The sequence below is a fragment of the Sorghum bicolor genome, chromosome 2, assembly GCF_000003195.3.
Source record: "Sorghum bicolor cultivar BTx623 chromosome 2, Sorghum_bicolor_NCBIv3, whole genome shotgun sequence".
Lineage (NCBI taxonomy): Eukaryota > Viridiplantae > Streptophyta > Magnoliopsida > Poales > Poaceae > Sorghum > Sorghum bicolor.
In genome coordinates this window covers 77,111,330-77,125,707 of record NC_012871.2, presented here as the reverse complement: position 1 = coordinate 77,125,707, position 14,378 = coordinate 77,111,330, and the positions used below count along the sequence as shown (strand labels likewise).

At 49.1% G+C, this 14,378-nt stretch overlaps 2 protein-coding genes and 1 non-coding gene across 4 annotated transcripts; 1 reads left to right on the top strand and 2 right to left on the bottom strand.

Moving 5' to 3' along the window:
- Window positions 1,525-4,232, bottom strand: LOC8074475 (SNF1-related protein kinase regulatory subunit beta-1). Its single transcript, XM_002461201.2, has 4 exons — window positions 3,845-4,232; window positions 2,937-3,121; window positions 2,672-2,834; window positions 1,525-2,161 (listed from the first exon to the last, which is right to left on the bottom strand). The coding sequence occupies exons 1-4, from the start codon at window positions 4,142-4,144 to the stop codon at window positions 1,847-1,849; spliced, it is 963 nt and encodes a 320-aa protein (XP_002461246.2). The 5' UTR covers window positions 4,145-4,232; the 3' UTR covers window positions 1,525-1,846.
- Window positions 4,266-13,264, top strand: LOC8084960 (rhodanese-like/PpiC domain-containing protein 12, chloroplastic). 2 transcript variants are annotated; one of them, XM_002463371.2, is made up of 8 exons: window positions 4,266-4,615; window positions 5,093-5,215; window positions 5,373-5,464; window positions 11,204-11,304; window positions 11,390-11,500; window positions 12,237-12,345; window positions 12,801-12,851; window positions 12,952-13,264. In XM_002463371.2, the coding sequence occupies exons 1-8, from the start codon at window positions 4,369-4,371 to the stop codon at window positions 13,030-13,032; spliced, it is 915 nt and encodes a 304-aa protein (XP_002463416.1). In that variant the 5' UTR covers window positions 4,266-4,368; the 3' UTR covers window positions 13,033-13,264. The 2 variants fall into 2 exon arrangements, with proteins under 2 accessions (XP_002463416.1, XP_021309737.1); XM_021454062.1 differs by lacking the exon at window positions 12,801-12,851.
- TRNAA-CGC lies at window positions 14,059-14,131 on the bottom strand. The gene has a single exon. It is a non-coding gene; the product is annotated as a tRNA-Ala (tRNA).

Genomic DNA, 14,378 nt, shown 5'->3' with positions numbered 1-14,378 from the left:
TACGGAAACAAATTCAAAGGAAAGATTTATATGTCTTTCCAACACATGTGTGAACCAAGGACGCTACAATAACACAATCCATAGGGATTTGAATTCAAACTTTTTCTTTGTCTTCCCTAAAATTCAATTGGGCAAGCATCAAGTAAACATCAAGTTCAATTCTCTCTCTCTCTCTCTCTCTCTCTCTCTCTCTCTCTCCTTTTACAAAAGTTTAGTACAACAATGATAGTATATATTGTTATCCCAAAATAATTAGGAATCTAAACGCTAGGATGATAATTTTTTTTGGCATATACATACTTCTACCCCAAACCACTATGCAATCTCAATTAAAAAATACTCCAGGTGTCTTTAAGAAGATGGTAGGTACTGCCTTCGCCATCAAAGGATGTTATTTTTTCGATGAGTTTAGCATTATAAAATTTAATCAAAATTATATAAAAATCACTAACATTTATTATACAAGATAGGTAACATTAAATTAATTATGAATTATATTTTCATAGTAAATCTGGTTCGAGACTAAATGTTAATATAAATTTGGTCAAAATTAAGTTAGTTTGACTTGAGTAAATGTCATAATTGCATTTTTTTGGATTGAATAAGCAAGGCCTTGTTCGTATGTTCTAGTACTCCCTCCATATCGGATTTAGAAATCGTTTTGGACAAGGTTTGGATTAAACATTGGAAATATAAATCATCAATAACTTTAAATTGTTGAGTTTACAAATATGAAAACTATATGAATAGATTTGTCTTGAAAAATACTTTCATAAAAGTATACACATATCATTTTTTCTAAATATTTTTTATAAAAATAAGAGGTCAAAGTTGTGTTTTGGAGATCGTATTGTTGTCCTAAACGACTTCTAAATTCTATACGGATGGAGTACGTATTAAGAAACCATAATATCAAAGAAACTGTAGTTTTAAAATCATATATATAAGATCATTTCTTATGAGTAGATGTGTCTTTAATTATACAAGTGTGCTACTTCACCAAACTCTCTTTATAGATTTATTACTACTTTGCCTATGACAGCTGCTTGAACACGAATCATCAATGAAATTTAGGATTTTTTTAAACAATAACTGAATTTCAGAATAGAGGCAACTATTATCACGAAGATACAAGAAACTAGGACATTTTGGTAACTTTGGAACAACTCCGTTAAGGTGAGGCCAGTGACTTTTGCCGGACGATGCGAACACGTGGGGCCCTAAAGCTAGGGAATCTGGATTATGGACGGTAGTTGGCTTTTTTCAAACGAGGGAAATGACGTATATAGCCTCCACGCGGTTGCGACGCGGAGTACCAAAATTCCAATTAGTTTTTAAAGGAACCCCTCGAATTTGTAGGTTTTCGGATTTTGACACGTCTGGTGCTCTTGGGCTTTTGGTATTCTATCAATTTCTGAGGTCCGGCCCAACTGGCCCCGGAATTTCCTGAGCACTAGCAGATCACTCCATAACAAGCTTAGATCCACTAGCTTTTTTTTTTTTAAAAAAAACAAGCTTAGAAAATTGCAGCAGACCACAGCAGTAAAATCCCCACCATTTGCACATGTCAATAAGCAGGCCTGAGACTGACATCCTTACTGTCCCGGCACTAAGCCGTCAAAATTATCATTATCCCAAAGAAAGTTTGAAGAATCAGAATTGCTAAGCTCTAACAGCCAAAAAAAAAAGATTCACATGGATTTGCACCCACCTCTTTAGTTTATCAGATGAACGAATAATTATGCAGGAGAGACTTCTAAACCTGAATGAACTGCCAAGTTCACCACTGCAACCTTTCTTTTTGGATGAGCTAGCTTTGTCGGCAGCACAGACAGCAGCGCTCAGGCTACCGCTCGATGGCCTTGTACAGGACGCAGGTCACATACTTGGAGCGGAACCTGTGGGTGTAGCCGAGGGCCACCAGCGGCTGTGCGCCCCAGCCCTTCTCTATGTAGAGATGGTCGAGGACGACGTGCCTCGGCCTCGCGCAGCCTTCCTCCGAGCTCCGTGAATTCAGCACGCCGAGGTAGAGCTGGGCCGGCAGCTGAGGTGGCTCCTTGGCGAACTCCTTTTCGCCGGGAACATGGAAACCGTAGCTGGAGTCCGGGGAGGGAGGCGCCATCAGCTCAGATACACTTTCCACGCTTTCAGGAATGAAGTCCTGCATGATTACAAACAAAGGGTAAGATTACATGCAACAGCTAGCCAGCCGAGTTTACACAAAGGAACAGGAGGTACATACATGCAGACATGGAGTGAGCAGTCGACTTGGTGAAATTGAAACCATGCTTTTACAGATGGTCTTTCCACAGTTATATATTTTCGGTTCTTTTTCTGTAACAATCTAGACGTCTAAATTGTGATTTCGTTTAATTTGGGTTTTTTCTCCAGCTAACATTCAGTGAGCAATTAGTTTAATGTCAGTTAATTGGTCTGTAATAATCAACAAAGGATGACTAGAATATAACATTCAGACACGGACTTGACCGGCTATTATATCGTGTGTAAATGGTACATTTCCATATGCATATATTCTGCCTGATTCTTGTGGTTAAGTATATGTTTAATCTATATATAAACATTAACAGCAGCATGTTGAGTTCAGTAAAGCTCAAATTCAAACACACAGTAAGTGGAGTCAAATATTCAGTGTGAAAGGGAGAATACTTACATGGACATCTACTAGGTTCACAATCTGGCCCATATTGTCGGTTTCGCAGGGAAGATCAGGTATAAATCTTCTTTCTCCATCCACAATGAATCTATAGCGGTGAACTCCAGATGAAAGCATCAGTAGAATGGTGTGATCTTTTCCGGATTTCTCAACAGGTTTCCTGTCATGTATGCATATATTAACGGTCAGAATAAACTCTCTTCTACTGATAAGTTTTAGAACTTAGGAGGAAATGGAACACGTATATATTGTCTGACTGTACTTTGACGTCCATTTGTCCCATGATCCTTCTACATAGATATTTCTCCCTCCAAGAGTCCACGTAAGCAACGTGGGAATTTTCTTTTGAGGTGGGCCATCAGAATCCTCCTGTTGTTGATTCATCAATATCTGGTTGAACACTGGAGGAGGTACTTCTGCAGCTCTTTGCAACGGAGTTACAGGACTCTGAAATATCAAATACTCCAATTCATTTTACAATAAAAGAAACTGATAATCAGAGAATCCTGCATGTTAGAGTGCTACTACTGAATCTAGAAGTATTAAGCGTGTCTTGGAAGTTGGAACATTTGCTAATGAATCAACATAGTTGCATTGTTCCACCAAAATCGTTAACATCAATTCCAATGTCCATGTGTTAAAAAACGAAGACAATCTTGGATACAACCATTGTCTACTATGAAAATCTAAAAACACAATAATTACGTTAAAAAAAACTGAGGACATACAAGTGATGATGATACACTAGTAGTAAACCCATGTTACCATGGCTCAGAACAAAAGAAAACCCGCTGGTTATAAAGGAGTTGACGTACTACTAGACTGGCCTCCTTTTCCGACATATACAGATATTGTTATTATCTTCAGGCAAGAGACAAGGCTGAACATTCTAGTTAGTTACTGTAATGCCTTGGCGCATCATCAGGCATTTTCTGAGCTCGTCAAAACAGAAACAACCCTCGCAACATCAGCCAAATTAAACGAGCTCGCAACAAAACCAAAAAAAAAAATCGAGGGCCAAACGCCCGGACCAGAACGGACACAAATCCCAAGCGATCAACTATGTACTACACGTGGGTCGTGCCGATGAGGAACGCCGTCCCCGGCCGAGCCAAATAATTTGAGGAGGCGATCGAGGCGCAATAATTAACTATGAGAAGGCGATCTGACCTGGGGCACGAACATCCGCGGCGAATGCGGCCTCGGCGGGCTCGCCGGCGGGGACGACGACGACCCGCCGCCCCGGACGTAGCCCGCGGAGGAGGAGGAGGCGCGGCGCACGTGGTTGCCGTCGTCCATGTCGGCGTCCGCGAGGTCTTCCGCCCGGCCGCTCGCGTTGCCCATCTCTGGCCTGGCTGGGGATCCCCGCGGAGACACGCCTGCCTGCCTGCCTGCCTGCCGCGGGATGCGTGCTTCTCCCGTGCCGCGCGTGCACCTGCGGGACCCACGGCTCCGGCCCGACGCATGCATCACGCGATTCCGACCGGGGAGGGCGAGTGCCAACCGCGTGCACGCCAAAGTTCGTGGGCTCACCTTTTTTTACCCCTTCTCAGCCCATAAAAATCTTTCGATCCACGAAGGAAGGAGCGGCTGAAAGGCCCGGGCACGAGGCGAGAGCGAGAGGCATCCAGCTCCCCCGAACAAAGGAATCTCCTTCCGCTTCCCTCGGCAGGGCAGGGCAGGGCAGGGTAGCCATGCTTGGTCTTCGGGCCCGCGCAGCGGCGCAGCTCCCGCGCCCGTCCCCATCTTCCTCCTCCGCTCCCGCGGCGTCGCTCTCGCTCGCGAGGCTCGTGTGCGCCTCCCCGCTCGCCGCCCTCGCGCCTCTGGCGTCCGCACCGCCGTCGGCGAGGGCGACGCAGCCGGCCTTCCTCTCCGCCAGGTGGACCGCCGCGCCTATGCGTCCCGGGGGAACCGGTGGCCACTCCAGGCCGACCACACGCGGTGAGTGTGTGATTTTTTGGGGGTGGGGGTGCGTTTCTCGAGCCAGTGGTCGAATGGTTGTTTAGCGGTGTTGTTTATGGTGAACTGTTGAGCTTCCTAGTATTGCGTTTAGTGTCATGCTCATTTGATTCTGTAGTGTGTTTTCATGTGCCATCGGAATGGTTCCTTAGCGTTGCTTCTGGGGCTTGTTCTCGAGTGAGTGTGTGCAGCTAGTTTTGCGAATTAATTCATTGGACCTAGCACATTCTAGTAGTTACATGCTCAGAAAATCGCAGACAATTTGGCACTAGCATTTTTTGCTGTGTAGTTTGTCAGGATTTTGCTACTTATCTTATATTGAAGGCACCTGGTGGAAATCAATGTTTCGCACTTTCCATCATGTAACGTGTCTACTGGTTGCGGTCATTTTCATTCGGAATGTTACTACTCACAAGATAAGGCTGAATTGAGAAACTCAAACATATCTTTTCTGCTTAGTTCTCTGCACTGCCACTGGCAGCGTCCAAAGAGAGGGGAAAGAATTGCTAGTTCAGCACTTGCTTGTTGGTGAAAAGGATGTCAGGCTTCTGGTTGATCTTGAAAAGAGTATCATTGCAGGAGGTACCATCTTATTCTCAAACTACCTTTTTATGTACTTTTGGATGACCTTCTAATCTTGTTTGGACCCTGATATTTAATTCGCCAGCTTACATACAGATTTTCGGTTAATTGGGAACATATGCATTTACAATGGAAACGATACTATTTAACATTTCAGGGGCAGACTTGAGCGATTTAGCTGTGGAGCACTCCTTATGTCCATCCAAAGAAAATGGTGGCATGCTCGGATGGGTTCGAAAGGGACAGATGGTACAACATTAACTTGTTTTTTTCTAGCATAGTAGTAGACTAAGACAGTATTCTTCTAGCCTTTACATATATTTATTACCTCCTTTACCTGGGCAGTGTCAGTGAAATCTATTCAGTAAACTAAAAATAATTATGCTTCAGAGTACATTGTGTTGGTTGTGACATTCAATTGACTTATGTAGTGTAAACTTAAAACATGTTAAGAGTTGGCAACCAATTGATAGACAAGATTGTTTTTTTTTTTGTTTTGGTACAGCCACTTCATTATTCCACATGCCAAAATAGTCTCTACTCTTGACTATCAAAGCATTAGAAATTTAGGCAACTTGCCCAGCGCAAAAGTGATTTCCAGCACTGGTTCAATAATTTGATCAGTTCACCCTTGTCATGGTCGGGCGTCGCTACACCAGACGCAGGGCGCGCGACATCAGGCGCGCCGCGGAGTCCGCACGGCGTACAACAGGCGAAGCCGAAGACGCGTAGATTTCTGTTAGTAGTTCCTAAATCTAGGGGATTTGTTTCTACAGTTTGTTTGGGCCAATGGCCATATATAGTTGCCTGTATTAGGAGAACAGGAAATTAAGAAAGAACTATCAATCTCTTCATCTCGTGTCCCTCTTAAGCCTACGGTCTGGGCAACCAGCCGGAGAAGACAAGCCTGCGGCAGGGTTATTCCCGCCGGAGAAGACAACGGACCGAGACTACGAGTTGCGTAGTCGAGGGCCAGCTACCCTAGATCATAGCGCCCTTGACAACCTTGGTATCAAGATCCTCTCGATCCTCTGCTTCTTCCAGCACCGCTGCGTCATCAACCCCACCACCAGCAGCCGCCGCCACCTCTGCCGCCGCTGCGCCGTCATCGCCTCCCTCCGCGTCATCGCATACAACACCCATGGGAGACGCCAACCTCCAAGCTACCCTGGACGCCCTCGCCAAAACCCTGGCCGCCCTCCAGGCGTCCTCCGAGGCCACTACGAAGGCCATCGAGGCTAACACGCAGGCGATCACAGTCCTGGCCGGCGACAAGTCGTCGGGATCGTCCAGCAAGGACCCCGACGGTGAGCACCACCAAGACCGCCCGCCCAAACACTGGCGGCCGGAATTTCCGCGCTACGACGGCAAGTCCGATCCGCTCACCTTCATCAACAAGTGCGAATCTTTCTTCATTCAACAGCGGGTCATGCCGGCGGAGCGTACTTGGATGGCCTCCTACAATCTCTAGGACGGCGCCTCCATCTGGTACGTCCACGTCCAGGAAACCGAGGGCACGCCGACGTGGGAGCGATTCAAGGAACTGCTCAACCTCCGTTTCGGGCCACCACTGCGCTCCGCCCCCCTCTTCGAGCTCTCGTCGTGTCGCCGCACGGGGACGGTGGAAGATTACCAAGACCGCTTTCAGGCCCTAATTCCGCGCGCGGGGCGATTAGAGGAGGCGCAACTGGTGCAGCTCTTCACGGGGGGTTTGCTGCCGCCGCTCAGCCTCCAAGTGCAGCAGCAGAACCCACCTAACCTGGCGGCCGCCATGAGTCTAGCCCGGCAGTTCGAACTCATGGAGCCGTACCTGTTCCCGGCCAAGGCGACCGCGCGGCCGGCTCTTCCTGCGTCCGGCTCGCGGACGGCCCCACCCCAGGTCTCAGCGCCCAAGCCCACGACGGTGGCCCCAGCCATCGAAGGGCGCCCGGTGCGCCGCCTCAACCAGTCGGAACAGGAGGAACGCCGCCGTCTCGGCTTATGTTTCAACTGCGACGAGAAGTTCACCCGCGGCCACAATAAGGTATGCAAACGCCTGTTCTTTGTGGACAGTGTTGCGGAGGAGACTGACGAAGAAGACTCTGCCGAACCACCGGAGACGGAGGCCCCGGTGTTTTCACTCCATGTTGTGGCCGGCGTTCCCGTGGGCGGCTCCATCTTGCTGCGGGTGATGCTGGGAGCTGCGACGTTCGTCGCCCTGGTGGACACCGGCTCATCCCATAATTTCATCGGGGAGTCGGCGGCGCGGCGCACGGGCCTTGATGTCCAGCCTCGTCCACGGCTCACCGCGACGGTGGCCAACGGAGAAAAGGTCGCCTGCCCGGGCGTCATTCGCCGCGCACCGCTATCCATCGAGGGCATGGCGTTCCACGTCGACTTATACGTCATGCCCCTCGCCGGATACGACATCGTTTTGGGCACGCAGTGGATGGCGCAGCTCGGGAGCCCCATTGCCTGGGATGTCACCGAGCGGGTCGTGACGTTCACCCAGAACGGCCGCCTGGTACGCTGGTCTAGCGAGGCGTCGCCCACCGAGCCCGTTCTACAGCTCGCGGCAGCAAGCGAGCCCCTCCTCGACGGGCTGCTCCACTCCTTCACCGACGTGTTTGACGAACCCAGGGGGCTTCCACCGCCGCGGGGCCGTGCGCATCGCATCGTCCTCAAGCCGGGCGCGGCCCCCGTGGCTGTGTGGCCCTACAGATATCCGGCGGCGCACAAGGATGAGCTCGAACGGCAGTGCGCCGCCATGATCGAGCAGGGCACCGTGCGCCGTAGCGAGTCGGCGTTTTCGTCCCCGGTGCTCCTCGTCAAGAAACAGGATGGCTCGTGGCGTTTCTGCGTGGACTATCGCGCGCTGAACGCCATCACCGTCAAGGATGCCTACCCGATTCCCGTTGTGGAGGAGCTCCTCGATGAACTCCATGGCGCCAAATTCTTCACCAAGCTAGATCTCCGCTCGGGGTACCACCAGGTGCGCATGCATCCGGAAGACATCCACAAGACGGCGTTTCGGACTCATGACGGCCTATATGAGTTCCTGGTGATGCCGTTTGGACTGTGCAACGCTCCAGCCACATTTCAGTCTTTGATGAATGATGTGCTCCGCCCGTTCCTCCGCCGTTTTGTGCTCGTTTTCTTTGATGATATTTTGATTTATAGTCACTCATGGGCGGACCACCTGCGACACCTGCGCGCCGTCCTCGCCGAGCTACGACAACACCGCCTCTTTCTCAAACGCTCCAAGTGTGCGTTCGGCGTCACGGCCGTCTCCTACCTCGGCCACACCATCTCCGCCGACGGCGTCGCCATGGACGCGTCAAAGGTCCAGGCCGTCCTTGACTGGCCGGTACCTCGCTCAGCGCGTGCGGTCCGGGGCTTCCTCGGATTGGCAGGCTATTACAGGCGGTTCGTGCACAACTACGGCGGCGTGGCAGCACCACTAACGGCGCTCACCAAGAAGGAGGGATTCTCCTGGGGACCTGAGGCTGCAGCGGCGTTCGACGCTCTCAAGGCTGCGGTGACCTCCGCTCCCATCCTCGCCATGCCGGATTTCACCAAACTATTTGTCGTTGAATGTGATGCCTCCTCTCACGGGTTTGGTGCTATTCTTGTTCAAGAAGGACATCCGGTGGCTTTTTTCAGCAGGCAGGTGGCTCCACGGCATCGCGCTCTGGCGGCGTACGAACGCGAGCTCATTGGGCTCGTTCACGCCGTGCGGCATTGGCGGCCGTACCTGTGGGGCCGTCGCTTCGTCGTCAAGACCGATCACTACAGCCTTAAGTACCTGTTGGATCAACGGCTCGCGACCATCCCGCAGCACCATTGGGTGGGCAAGCTGCTGGGGTTCGACTTCGAGGTCGAGTACAAGCCCGGGAAGGCCAACGCGGTGGCAGACGCGCTGTCTCGCCGCGACACGACGGAGGAGGGCACGCTGCTCGCGCTATCAGCTCCACGCTTCGACTTCCTGGCGCGGCTGCGTGCACTCCACGACGCCGACCCCGGTCTGGTCGCCCTGCGCGAGGAGATCGCAGGAGGCTCTCGTGGGGCGCCATGGACCCTCGTCGACGGCATGGTCCAGTTTGCAGGTCGTCTGTACATCCCACCGACGTCGCCTATGGTCCAGGAGATCATCGAGGCGGTGCACCAGGACGGGCACGAAGGAGTACAGCGTACGCTTCATCGCCTGCGGCGGGATTTCCATTTTCCTAACATGAAACCGCTAGTGCAGGATGTGGTGCGTACCTGCGTCGTCTGCCAACGCCACAAATCGGAGCACTTGCACCCTGCCGGCCTGCTGTTGCCATTGCCAGTGCCGCAGGGCGTCTGGACGGATGTCGCGCTGGACTTCGTCGAGGCGCTGCCGCGGGTGCGTGGCAAGACCGTCATTCTCACGGTGGTGGACAGGTTCAGCAAATACGCGCACTTCATCCCGTTGGCGCATCCGTACTCCGCCGAGTCCGTCGCGCAAGCCTTCTTCGCCGACATCGTGCGTCTCCACGGCGTGCCGCAGTCGTTGGTGTCCGACCGCGACCCTGTCTTCACGTCGACATTCTGGCGCGAGCTCATGCGCCTGGTGGGCACCAAGCTGCAGATGACGACGGCCTTCCACCCACAGTCCGATGGCCAGTCGGAGGCGGCAAATCGCGTCATCGTCATGTACCTACGATGTTTAACAGGCGATCGTCCTCGACAGTGGCTCCGGTGGCTTCCGTGGGCAGAGTATGTCTTCAACACGGCGTATCAATCGTCGTTAAAAGATACGCCGTTCCGCGTCGTTTATGGGCGCGACCCGCCGAGCATCCGGTCTTATGAACCGGGAGAGACTCGGGTGGCAGCAGTCGCCAAGACCATGGAGGAGCGCGACGCGTTCTTGGCGGACGTGCGCTACCGTCTGGAACAAGCTCAAGCCCTACAGAAACTCCACTACGACAAGGCACATCGACCGGTGGTCTACAACGTTGGCGACTGGGTTCTTCTCCGCCTGCGTCAGCGCGCGGTGTCGTCACTACCTCAGGCGGTCACCGGCAAACTCAAGCAGCGTTTCTTCGGCCCCTACCGCGTCACCGAGCTGATCAACGACGTCGCCGTCCGCCTCGCTCTGCCTCCGCGCGCCCGCATACACGATGTTTTTCACGTTGGCTTACTGAAGAAGTTCCACGGTGTGCCCCCTGACGCCGCGCCCCCCTTGCCCACGCTGCTACACGGCGCCGTTGTCCCTGAGCCGGAGCGGGCGGTGCGTGCGCGTCTGGCTCGCGGCGTGCAGCAGGTGCTCATTCACAGGAAGGGTGAGTCGGCTGCCAATGCTACGTGGGAAGATGTGGGAGATTTCAGCGCCAAGTATCCAGGATTTCAGCTCGAGGACGAGCTGCTCCTCGAGGGGGGGAGAGATGTCATGGTCGGGCGTCGCTACACCAGACGCAGGGCGCGCGACATCAGGCGCGACGCGGAGTCCGCACGGCGTACAACAGGCGAAGCCGAAGACGCGTAGATTTCTGTTAGTAGTTCCTAAATCTAGGGGATTTGTTTCTACAGTTTGTTTGGGCCAATGGCCATATATAGTTGCCTGTATTAGGAGAACAGGAAATTAAGAAAGAACTATCAATCTCTTCATCTCGTGTCCCTCTTAAGCCTACGGTCTGGGCAACCAGCCGGAGAAGACAAGCCTGCGGCAGGGTTATTCCCGCCGGAGAAGACAACGGACCGAGACTACGAGTTGCGTAGTCGAGGGCCAGCTACCCTAGATCATAGCGCCCTTTACAACCCTACTCTTTTTTCTTTAATTGTGGAAACCCTGGATGCGAGGTAGTAGGATTGGTTCTCATAATTATCACATAATTTTCAGAGCCTCACCGCAAATTATTTCTTAGTGTCGGAGACATTTGTACTATCTGTTTACTGAAGGCTGTCACCTGCATATGCACCGCAAATTATATACTTTTGTACTGTTTGTCCAGATGTAGTTTGAACTTTCAAACTTGCATTGGGCAGGTACCAGAATTTGAGGAGGCAGCATTTAGTGCTCCTTTGAACAAAGTTGTACGATGTAAGACAAAATTTGGATGGCATCTATTGCAAGTTCTTGCTGAGAGGTACATGGTACTAACGCTGAAATACTGTGTGTTGGTAATTAGGTGTGCATGAACAGAAACTGATACCTTCCTTACTAAATGCCAGGGATCAATGCGTACTGCAAGACATTGACCCAGAAGAGCTTCACACAAAAATGCAAGACCCTAGTTTTCTTGAAGAAGCTCAATTGATTGATGTTCGGGAGCCTGATGAAGTGTAAGATGTTTCACCATTATACTTTCTTTCCTTTTATTTTGTCTCCACACAATAACCAAACTAACCTAGCATTCATGATAAGTGCCCCAAACTTTTTGTGTGAGATATGTGTGGCCTTCTGTCCTCAGAATGTAAGATTGCATTCATGAATGAGGATGCAAATACTTTACTGTTTTGCGTTCTGGTAAAAAGACCAGCAATTTTTGCAATACCTGTCATGACTCCCTCTCTCTCTCTTGTATGGCTGTGTGTGTGTGTGTGTTGGGGGGGGGGGGGGGGGGGGTTAAGGTGATAGGTTATGTGTTAACCAGAATGGATAAAGTTAGGACTTGTCCTCATGAGAATTCAGGGTAATGTCCTTACATTGTCATGATCTCACAAATAATGAACTGCATCATAAATGTTAAATTATTCAATATTTGCAGTCTCTTTATTTGAGTTAGATGGCTAAAACTGTTAAAACAAGCCAGCAATAATTGCAGCTTTATCTCATATGGACCATCTAGTATGTCAACCCCCTCGTACTTGGAAGATCCTAACTGCACAAATTTTAGAGTGTGCCTCACATACTTGTAGCACACGAATCGGGACGAAGTTATTTCATTCAGCTAGCATATTTCTTGTAGTTCTCTTGCATTTCCAGGAATGGTATTATGATGACCTGGTTCAGTTTCATTCTTTTATTTATTTTCATTCCTACTGGGTCGATGTTGAATATCTACTACCTGCATGCTAGGGAGAAAGCTTCACTTCCAGGCTTCAAAGTTCTACCACTCCGCCAGTTTGGGACCTGGGGACCAGTTATGACAGACGAGTTTAATCCTCAAAAGGACACTTATGTTCTGGTAAATTATTTTCCATGAAACTTGCTGACAGTGTGCTCATGTTGAGTTAATGGTAATGACCTAGTGGATAGGAGTATATAGATTTCCTCATTTCCATGCTTGAAGCACAAGTACTGCACCTGTTTAAACTTCGAAAGTAAAAACTAACTTGTACTCCCTCCATCCCAAATTATAAGACGTTTGACTTTTTTATCTCAAGTTTGACCACTCGTCTTATTAAAAAAATTTGTGCAAAAAGAGTCAAATTTAAGCCATTCTTGTAGAACTTTTATTAATAAACCAAGCCATGACAAAAAAGTGAAATTTTGAACAAATTTTTGAATAAGACAAATGGTCAAACTTGGTGTCAAATTTGGGATGGATTGAGTACTTTCTATTGTCAAGAAAATCGAGTTGGTTAATTGATTATATTAGCAGCAGTGCATAATGCCACTTGCCATCTTATTTTGTTTCAGTGCCATCATGGCATGCGCTCAATGCAGGTGGCTAAATGGTTGCAGTCACAGGTGATTGGTTTCACTGCTGCAAAAGGATGCTCTTACTCTTCATTCGATAATATGTGAATAATATTGCACTTTTTAATCCTCATTTTCCATCACTTTGCAGGGTTTCAAAAAAGTTTACAATGTCGCAGGTGGAATTCATGCCTATGCGGTTAAAGCTGACTCCTCCATCCCAACATATTAGCGGATCCCCGTTGTGACCGTTAACCATGGCTGAGAACTTTTCATATGTCATAGACAATGGTTTGGCCGTTGATCAATGCCAAAATTCAGAGTCAACTTTCTTTTTCACACTGTGTTAGAAGTTTTGGAACCCCTATGAAGGAATGTATACAGCTATTTTTTGTAAAAAGAGAGATACATGAGAATTTGCTTTATTAAATGAACCATTTCATCAGGAAATTTCTGCTGTGATAGTCTGAGATTCTGGATATTCTCTACTTGTCAGTTGTCACCGAGGACTGCAAAATTGAAGTACTCCTTCCCTCTGTTGGGCATTGGCCAGTGACTTCACAATGACAGGGGTAAGGCACCACCCCATAGAGTAGACCAACCAGTGGGCACGCCCGTTGTAATTGTAACCAGCCAAACAGATGATTGAACTAAAGATGGCAATGGGTGAAATCCACGCGGATACTGGAATCGCAAACCAGCACCTGCAAGAGTTTTTCTGTGCCCGTGCTCGCCACCTGCCACAAGCAGCACTATGCGCCTGCTATCCGCAAGTTAGGAAGACCTAAACGGATAATTTGTAAGTTTAAAGACCTAAATGATAGATATAGTCGAACAAAATTGGGACCTAAACGAGCGATTTGAGAATAGAACTGAACAAGTTTAGGATCTAAACGGATGATTTGTAAGTTTAAAGACTTAAATGATAGATATAGTCGAACAAAACTGAGGACCTAAACGAGCGATTTGAGAGTTTAGAAACCGAGATGATATGAACAAGTTTGCCAGTAGACTTTACTCAAAATAGATGACTTTACTCTAAATTAAAAAAAAAAGATGAACAAAAAGACTGGTTACAAAAAAAAAGTATCAACAAAAGGCTGCTTAAAAAAAACAAAAAGGAAATTAAAAAACAGATCAACAAAAAGACTGGTTACAAAAGAAAAACAGTATCAACAAAAAGGCTGGTTAAAGAAAAAGAGACTGGTTACAAAAGAAAAACAGTATCAACAAAAAAGGCTGGTTAAAGAAAAAGAGGTGGAGGTGCGGGGAATCGAACCCCGTGCCTCTCGCATGCGAAGCGAGCGCTCTACCATATGAGCTACACCCCCGTTGTGGTCTGAGCAACTAATAAAACCTATCTGGTGAACGAATAAGCACGGTGCATGCAGCAGCCATGCAGGAACAAATTGAATGGAACGGGCGACGGCCGGCCGGTCGTCACTGGGGTCTGGACGCGCACGCAGCCTAAAACGGTCCCTAGACTGATGTGCTTGCAGGCTGCAGGACTTGCCCGGCCCAACATGCTGCACTTTGATTGAGGCCTTGTTTAGTTCAACCTAAAAGTCATTTTTTTTA

Coding starts and splice junctions, on each gene's coding strand:
- LOC8084960 (XM_002463371.2), top strand. CDS start 4,369: ATGCTTGGTCTTCGGGCCCGCGCAGCGGCGCAGCTCCCGCGCCCGTCC. Junction 11,305..11,389: donor TTGCAAGTTCTTGCTGAGAG/GTACATGGTACT, acceptor ACTAAATGCCAG/GGATCAATGCGTACTGCAAG. Junction 12,852..12,951: donor CTAAATGGTTGCAGTCACAG/GTGATTGGTTTC, acceptor ATCACTTTGCAG/GGTTTCAAAAAAGTTTACAA.
- LOC8074475 (XM_002461201.2), bottom strand. CDS start 4,144: ATGCATGCGTCGGGCCGGAGCCGTGGGTCCCGCAGGTGCACGCGCGGC. Junction 2,835..2,936: donor TGGGACAAATGGACGTCAAA/GTACAGTCAGAC, acceptor CATACATGACAG/GAAACCTGTTGAGAAATCCG. Junction 2,162..2,671: donor TGAACCTAGTAGATGTCCAT/GTAAGTATTCTC, acceptor GTAATCATGCAG/GACTTCATTCCTGAAAGCGT.